The sequence below is a fragment of the Etheostoma spectabile genome, chromosome 17 (genome assembly GCF_008692095.1).
Source record: "Etheostoma spectabile isolate EspeVRDwgs_2016 chromosome 17, UIUC_Espe_1.0, whole genome shotgun sequence".
Taxonomy (NCBI): Eukaryota; Metazoa; Chordata; class Actinopteri; order Perciformes; family Percidae; genus Etheostoma; species Etheostoma spectabile.
Genome location: NC_045749.1, coordinates 18,686,915 through 18,695,904, shown reverse-complemented (window position 1 = coordinate 18,695,904; position 8,990 = coordinate 18,686,915). Strand labels below are relative to the sequence as shown.

Sequence of the window (8,990 nt, the reverse complement as noted above, 5' to 3'; positions counted from 1 at the left end):
TGGTAGCTCTGTGGTTTATAAATTTGAAGTGCTGTCAGTAAAGCAAAATGAAACCAATCGGTGCTGCCTACACCGTGTTATCCTCCTGCTAGCGTTAGCACCCAATAGGCTTAAACAGGGCAAGTTTTAAACGTGTTTTTAGCCTGTGCATATGCATAGGTAACTAAGCAACAGCGGGCTCTTGAACTTTTGACCTGCTGCAGTCGGCCGCTCTGCTTCCTGGCTCCACTGTGGTGTCAGCACTCCAAATTTCCAACCAACAGAGCTACGTGTTGAAATCGATCCGAATTCTCCTTTAACAGTTTGTTCTCAAGGGAAAAATTACAAAGCATCAATATAACTATTATTTTTGCCTGGTGACATAATCAGCTTTTCACTTGAGTATGTTTTCACTTGAGAATGCAGGATTATTGTGTCACCATATAGTAAGCTTGGTCATTAATAGGGATGGATACAGCTTAATGCTACTCAACTGTCGGTACAAAATACTATGGCACTGCTCCCGCATGGATATAGCTAAAGTCCCAGCAAGTTACTTTTCTTTTTAATAAAAAATAAAAAATAAAAAACCTCTTTCAGTGAACCAGGCATATGTAATCTAATGCCTAATGTAGTGTCCAACGTAACATTTTCCCCCACTGGCCCAGTTAATTATAGTTTTACTGGCCCCTTGTATATTTTGAAATATTTAAATAATACATAAATAAACATATTACACTAGGGAAGGCTTATATAAAAACAAATCTGAGTTGAGCAGTGATCTTAAGCGCCGTTGCTCGCTGTGTTTTCAGGTACAGAGATGCAAGCACAGCCTTGTTACTTATAACATCGCTTGAACTTTCAGTGTTTTGGCAGATAATTCTTAGTGTTTGCTTCGCTCTATGATGGGTTTGTTTAGTCATACGGTTTTTGAACGCATAAATGTATGTCAAAATGTCTCAATTGATTTTTCGGATTGTGGTGATAATGTAGCGATAATTCTCTTCCTCTCGGTTGCACAGCCCACCCACATGGGAACGTGAACAAGATCAATCAAATGCAAATACTCCATCCAGATCCAGGTCTGCTTTGTAGTCAGGAGTCCTCTGTAAAAGCTGTTGGCAAGCCTTTGTCTCACATTTGACTTGATGTCATGTCAAATATAGCAAAGATAACGCATACAACTATGTTCCTTCCTTGTTACAGACGGTTTAAAATGCCATAGCTACAGGGCTAAAATGACCTGAACCTCTTCTAGCATAGGTGCTTGTTGGGTGATATTCTCTCCCCACCCCCCTCTCCCCCCTTCTCTCTGATCTAATAGCCCCATGGGGAGCAGCTTAGCCCGTCCACTTCATGTTTCCCATTTGGTGGTTATAACCCTGATGGGGATGTTTAAGCACGGGAAGCCTTAACGCCCCCATTTGTTTTCCTGTAGGTAATCGATGGCAGACTCAGGGATACAGCTAATGTGATTTATGTGTCCTATTTCCACTGTTATGCTTCACGTACAAATTGTCTTCGGTGATGTAAATTCCCCAATCTTTTCACAACTTGCTGACACTAAATCCCGGCTGCCAAACCAATGCAATTAATCCATGTTTGTGTCTATTGTCTTTGTCCCCCCCCCCCCCCCCGCCGTTAACAACACCTGCAAATCATGACATGTTGAATGTTAACCTAAAACTTGATTCTTTGCTTAATGCTCATCTCTCTGTACAATGACGACAAACGCAGAGACAAATAAAACATTATATCTACATCCCCTTTCAAAACACAACGACAAGTCTCAAGGTATTTTTTATTGGTTTTGTGTGGATTAGCACAGTGAAGCATGATTCATTTTACTTGGCTCCTAAGTAAATCATCTTCAGTATAAACACAAAGGAAATCAAATCAGCCTATTCATTCAGTGATGCATACCCTTGTAATTATCCCACTACCTGCAGCACGTAGGTGCACATTAATATCCCCAACCTTAGCTTTTCTCTGAGGGAACATCTATGCAGTGAACTTGGATTGTGTTTGGAAACCGCATGATTTGTTTGAAGGTTGCACAAGACAAACCTTCATCAAGTATACATACTGTGTTTGTAATTGACAACCATACTCAACCATCCTCTGATAAAAGCATTGTAGACCTTTGCACAAAAGGGGAAAGAAAGAATTGGCTACTGATTGACGAGCAATCTCAATCAGCCAAAAGAATAAACCGCACTAGAAGTTGAATGCCCACTTGTCTTACTATCGTGGCACGGTGTCATTTGTTTTTTACACCAGCGACAATGTTTAGAAAACACATTTTATGCATTATGTAAGCCGAGTTCATGGTGCAGCTTGCATAGTTGAATTTCTCCCATGATATCTTTTTCTGACAAGATGAGAAAACATGTTTCTCAAGCTGATGCACTTGGTTGTCAAGGGAACATTTCTGAAAATGGTGTGCGTTTTGCTCTCTGAGAAAGCATGCTCAAATATTTGCATAGGAGGCAAATACCACATTTAAAGGCAAAACGATCTAATTGAACATTACACTTTTCAAAACAGAACCCCTTTCTCTAGGACTCTAAAAGCCACAGCGTAACCACTCCAAGGTTCCCTTACTTTGAGTGCTTTGAATTTTTTTTTTGTATACGCTTTATGTTATAGAGAATGTAGCTGGTGTTGTGTGTATGTGTTAGCCCGCCTGGTGCTGAACAGTGATGATGCAGTGCCTCTGTCCAGGAGCCAAGGACAGTCCACTGTGGGAGGCTGAGCCAAGCCTGATGGACAAAGCAGAGAGGGCAGAAGAGGACAGACAAGCCTCCTGGATGCACTTTTGTCAGCTGCAATCTCATAAACCATATTATATAGCCTTGTGTTGGTATAACCGTATAATTACATTACATTACATTAATCAGGACTGAGAACTTTGACACACACTATGTTATAAACCAGAAACCTGCATGGCCAGGTTGGTTCAGCGGTAAAGCAGGCGCACATGTCTTGAGAGGTTTATGCCTCGATGCAGAGGTCCAGGGATAAAATCTGACCTGTGACGATTCCCTGTATGTCTTCCCCCTCTCGCTCTGACCCATTCTCATCTAACTTTCCTTTAAAAATTAAAGGCGGAAAAGCTCAAAAAATAATCTTTAAAGAAAAAGAAACCTGCATGAATAAGCTCCATCTAAAGTAGACAAGACCCTTAAAAAGTATGTAGTAGTGTAATGCAGAGGTCATCATAGTATTGGGCTCCATTGTGTATTACAAAAAGGCATGTAAATGAAGCTATAAATTATAGATTACTGGATAAGATGTGGGAGGAATAACAAAGTGGATGATAGGTGCTGTGTCAAGTTCTCATACTGATTTTTGGAGGGAGTGATACTAATAAAGATCACAAGGCTGTTCCCTTGTGGAACAGACAAGCCATCCACTGATTTACATGTAGAATTCAGGCGCTTAGCCGACGCTGTTAGCCAGAGTGACTTTGAGCGAATGGGTGAGCAGGTAGCAGTTTAGTGTCTGGCTCAAGGACACGTGGCTCGCCGTCTGTCACGGGGATCAAACCTGTGACCCTTCATTACACAATGAGTTTTCTACCCCCCCCCCCCGGGCCACCTTCTCTAACAATCTGTTAAATGGGTCACAGTAACATTTCAGCACGACTTGGTATTAAATTGAACTCTGCCATGTGTTGTTGTTGTTTTTAGCAATGTCAAAGTAGCTTGTGAGATGGCTAGGGTGGCGGCGTTTGAAAAGATGTCTTACAAGTGGTTTGCCATACTCGATGTCCACAGGAAAATGGGGGAGGTACTTGAGATTTCTGGGGGGCTCCTGGGAAGCTCTGTGCTGGGGAGAGACGTGTATGAGGGGCTCATGGGGTTGTCATATATGCATATATTTATATTTTCTATAGTTTATTGTCTGTTTTGATATTTTTTGTCTGGGTGGGTAGTGATATGACGTGGGGGGGGGGGGGGGGGGGGGGGGGGGGCTGGGTGGATATGTTGATGTTGCAAATTGTTCGTTTTGTATGTTGTGGTAAAATAAAACAAATTGAAAAAGTAATGTTGAGGACGTTCTGCAAAGGAGGCTCTAACTCATCATTTCACTTGTCATGGCTCAATTATAGCTAATAAATCCAGAGGAAATAGTCAATAAGAATGCAGCTTGGTGAAATGCAAACAGCTTTTGCTTGGCTGATTTTTTTTTCCACACAAAGGCATCCGTGTGCTTTTCTGACAAAGGCCTGCTAGAAGTCATGACAGCCATGATGGGCGGCTGTCAGCTGATCCACAGCTGGTAAATCTGCAACCCTATCCATTCATGAAAGCCACGCATGATTGATTGCAATTATGTTTAGTTGTCATTACACAGTTGGATGAAAAGTGCAGCCACAGTGCATAGAAAACCAATACTTTTGACTTCTCAATGACTGCAGTTCATGAAGTGAGCAGTAAATGGCTTCATACTGTACAAATGGAAGCAGTTTGTTCCCTCTGAGGAAGGATTACCACTAATTGGCCCAGCTGGATAAACAGAGCTAGTGGGGTTAGCGTACTGCATGGCAGAGAAAATACCCCATCCTTACCCCAACTTTATACATTTTTGCATTAGTATTACATCTCAGAGGATAAAAATGTTCCTTTGACATTTAGACCCACCCTGCACATCTTCTCCTTTTTTTTCTCTCTTCTCATCATGTCACTCGGCCCTTCATATCATCCCGTTTTCTCTTTTGGTCTCATCTCAAGCTCCTGAATCCCTGCTTTGTCAGTCGATCAATAGAAAGGCTCCCGCACCCCCCCCCACCCACACACACACACACACACACACACACACACACACACACACACACACACACACACACACACTTCCAGACTGCAGACACAGCTTGCTGGGAAGCTTTCTTTTTCCTTCCTACACTGGAGAGAATCTCCCCCCCCCCCCCTTTTTTTGTCTCCCCTTTCTCTTTGGATCACTTTTCATCTCTGCACCTTAAACCCAATAATGGTGCTTCAATGGGCTTTATCAAGAAGAAGGAAACCAGGGCTCTTTCTGGGAGCCAAAAGAGAAACAGCCCGAGAAAATAGGATATCAGCGCAAGACAAAATGTAAAAAAGAAGAGAGGGAAAAAAAACAAGGTGAGAGAGAAGTTGTGCATTCAGCTAAGCTGCAAAAGGCAGCTTCCCTCCCCCCTTCTCTCCCCGCCTATCTCCACCCCCTGGAAAAGTGTTCTGTCCCTCTCCCTCTACCTCTTTTCTCTCTCCCTCGCTCTGCAGCTGTGGTCTGCTGAGCGTTACCTCCACACAGCAAGTGCCTTTACTTGAGCAGGAGAGGGAGTAGGAAGAGGAGGGTAGCTGCCAGAGAGCTCATCCCAGGAGTGTTTCTGAGCGAACCAAAGGAGCATCTCTCTGACTTCGCAGGGAGGGCTGAGAAGTGCACAGAGGGAGACGGCGTTGGGAGTAGCACAGTGCTGGTGGTGTTGGCAGAACATGCTGAGTGGAGACAAGGGAATCCACTGGCGCTGTTGATCCTGGTGTCCCTGGCAAAAGCTGCTCGAGCAGGAGACTGAAAAAAGGCGCAGCAGCCAGGATCTCGCCAGGGGGGCAGCATTTTACAGCGACAACGAAGCGTGGAGACAGCTGAAAACTACACACACACACGCTGGAGAACACACATGCATACAGCTGAGTGGGAAAAGACAGTCGGACACACACTGCAGTTTAAAGATTCACCACAACCCTTCTCCTACTGAAGCACACACACTTACAAATTGGTACATTTTCTCATCCATGGATGCTGGATGATGGAGATAAAAACTTCTGGAGAGGAAATTCTCTTTTAAGAAGGACAGAGATTTTCCCACCGAGAATAACTTTCTCTTTTGCAAGGGGAGTTTTAAACCGTCTATGTAAGCACAAAACAAAATAACCTCTATTCTTAGTTGCAGAAATTGAGAGCGGTCTTTGTGACCGCTGAGATTCCTCCTCCTGATTCAGTCTGAGCAGTAAGTGGATTATGACAGCAACATCTTGGGATTTCTCTTTTGCTTGAGAAAAAAAGAAAGAAAGAAGAGAAGAATATATCCATGATTGGTGGATTTACGTCTGTAACAGAAGGAGAGCATCCCGTGCGTTTTCGCCTCTCTTCTCCTGTGGATTACAGATGGGCTTTGTGATCTCTCAGTGTCGTCCTCATGGATGATCGCCTGCTGCCAGTCATTAGGATAAAGTACAAAGAGGGAGACAAGTGAGTATTCAGCTGGATTTTTACCTCTCAAGGCTTAAGCTTGTATGAAAACAAGGGTGTCGGAAGTAAATCTGGAATGAGGACCACATTGCAGCAGCTTTTTTTTCTCTTTTAATACCAGAACATGTAACTCAGTGATCAAACTGCTGTGTTGTGTTTGGTAAATGATTATCAGGGTGTTAAGGGTGAACACACATCCTGAGCTTTGATTCATTCCTACAATAGTGAATCTGTATGTTTACAGACCATTTGTCGATGAACATAATTTACTAAATGAGGGGTACTGTCTACCCGACAGGTGGCTTGGGCACAGGCGGAGATTGATTGAAGTGATCTGTGTGAATCCCATTAATGCATACTGGACTTTGGCCAAGGCAGAAGCAATGGAGGGGAACACCGCTGTCTAGCAGCACTATCTGATCTGCACCCTCACTGGACAAACTAAGCACCGTCTGCACTCTCTCTTCAACAACACTCCTCCTCCTCCTCCTTCTCCTCTCAACCAGGCAAAGATGGTACCTCCACCTCCCACCAACAAGCCCCACGTGTGCCTGTCTACCATCCTGATCATGAGCAGCATGGCACTGATTGATGCCTACCTAGTGGAGCAGAACCACGGGCCACGCAAGATTGGCATCTGCATCATGGTGATGGTGGGAGACATCTGCTTCCTAATCGTCCTGCGTTACGTGGCGGTGTGGGTGGGTGCTGAGGTACGCACGGCTAAGCGAGGCTACGCCATGATCCTCTGGTTCCTTTACATCTTTGTGCTGGAGATCAAAGTCTACTTTGTGTATCAAAACTACAAGGCGGACAGGAAGAGCTTGGACGCTCTTGCGAGGAAAGCGTTGACGTTGCTGCTGTCTGTTTGCATACCAGTGCTGTTTGTGGTGCTGGTTGCTATCGATCATATGGAGTACGTTCGCGCCTTCAAGAAGCGCGAGGAGATCCGCAATCGTCTCTTCTGGGTGGTGGTGGACTTGCTGGACATACTGGACATCCAAGCCAACCTGTGGGAGCCTCAAAAGAAGGGGCTTCCTTTGTGGGCAGAGGGCCTGATGTTCTTCTACTGCTACATCCTGCTGCTCGTGCTGCCCTGCGTTTCCTTGAGCGAAATCAGCATGCAGGGCATCAACATCGTGCCCCACAAAATGCTGCTGTACCCCATCCTCAGCCTAGTGACCATCAACATCATTACCCTCTTCATCCGCGGGGGGAACATGATTCTGTACAGGGACGCCAGGGTATCCGGGATCCTGATAGGAAAGAACATCCTGGCCATCATCCTAAAGACCTGCAGCTTTGTGCAGTACAGGAGACAGTTACAGAACGCTTCCCCTGCCTTTGGGGTGGAGCTGCAGAAAAACTCCGTGGCCCATGCTCGCCCTGCCCCCAACCCTCCTCAAGTGGTCATGCAAGACCAGACACCCCTCCCCGAGGTAACCACGTGCGAACACACATGACAGAATGTTGAGGGGTATCCTGGAGATGTCAATGTGAATAGCCTCAGGATTCTGGCAGGGCACAACAATTCACGCCCTTTAGGGCACGTGAACCCTCATGTGAACACTTATGTGAACATACAGGAGATCATGTTCTCCACGGATGCTTATGGCACACAGGACACTGCAGACGCTTAGCGAGGATACAAAGCAGTGCTGTATCCAAAGCTGGTCGTGGTGCAAAATACACCATCACTTGGGACTTTGTTAAAGCATTTCCTTCAATGAATTCTGTGTATTTTTTCTAACTGTACAAAAGATTTAAAAAAAGGCAACTACTGCAAGATTAGAGGATATATTTTTGAATTGTATGTGTTGCATTCTAATCTTAAACTTAAGGGTCTGTGTGCTGTGGTGAAAATTTCTGTTGCTCGAATGTTCTTAGTAGTCGAGGACTTGGACATGTCAAAGTCAGGAGGAGTAAAGTTAATGAAAATAGCAGTTAAAGCTTTCTTTTGAAAGAAGTGTGTTTTTTTATATGTGATTCTTTGATAAAGTATTGTGTACAAGATAAAGGCTCTCGTGCTCTTTCACTGGCTCTAAAAGAGTTTTCTTCATGGAATCATTTGAAAGTTAATGAGTGTATTTTTCTTTCTAATTAAAATTCAGCAAATGTCCTTTAATTAACCTGGTTTGCAAAGGAAAATAGACAATGATTTTTTCTCTCACTCCGGTTCAATCTACAATTAGAGACTACTTAATTGCTAAAGTGGTGCCTTTGCAATGTCATCATCATCGAGTGTGATCGTTTTATTCTATGCTCCTTATTTTGATCAAAGGTGGGCCATTTTAAAGAAATACTCGGTGCAGTTATGGACAGTTTGATCACTGCAAAGGGTGACTATGGTGACGCAGCCACAGGACAGAATACACATCCAAAGGGCAACACTGCAGATAGATAAAAGATTCCTGAACAGTGGAAACCTATCCTCCTCAGAGGCTTAGTGATCTGTGCTTAGTGGCAAAGGCAGATCTTTGTAAGCACTGTCATTTTGTTCTTCCCACAGAAGGACCAAATGGATAATTTAGTCCAGTGATGTGATTCCAAACAACAGCCGAAAACACATCACACCGTCTAATATGACAAATCATTCTGTCTTGAGCAATCTTTTTTTCTCTCCATCACCACCATTTGAGTCAGAGCTTTTACTTTTCAGTAATAGAGACATTTTTGTAATTTTTCTGAATAAAAAAAACTAAGAACGATCGTCGAAAGGAGAAGAAACGCAAAATGAATGCCAGATATGCCAATACAAACTGAACAAGGAGCATGGT

The 8,990-nt window shown here is 43.9% G+C and overlaps 1 protein-coding gene across 1 annotated transcript; it reads left to right on the top strand.

Moving 5' to 3' along the window:
• Positions 1-5,018: 5,018 nt before the first annotated feature.
• Positions 5,019-8,248, top strand: LOC116705543 (transmembrane protein 121). Its single transcript, XM_032541797.1, has 2 exons — positions 5,019-6,213; positions 6,512-8,248. The coding sequence occupies exon 2, from the start codon at positions 6,726-6,728 to the stop codon at positions 7,674-7,676; it is 951 nt and encodes a 316-aa protein (XP_032397688.1). The 5' UTR covers positions 5,019-6,213; positions 6,512-6,725; the 3' UTR covers positions 7,677-8,248.
• The last annotated feature ends 742 nt before the right edge of the window (positions 8,249-8,990 follow it).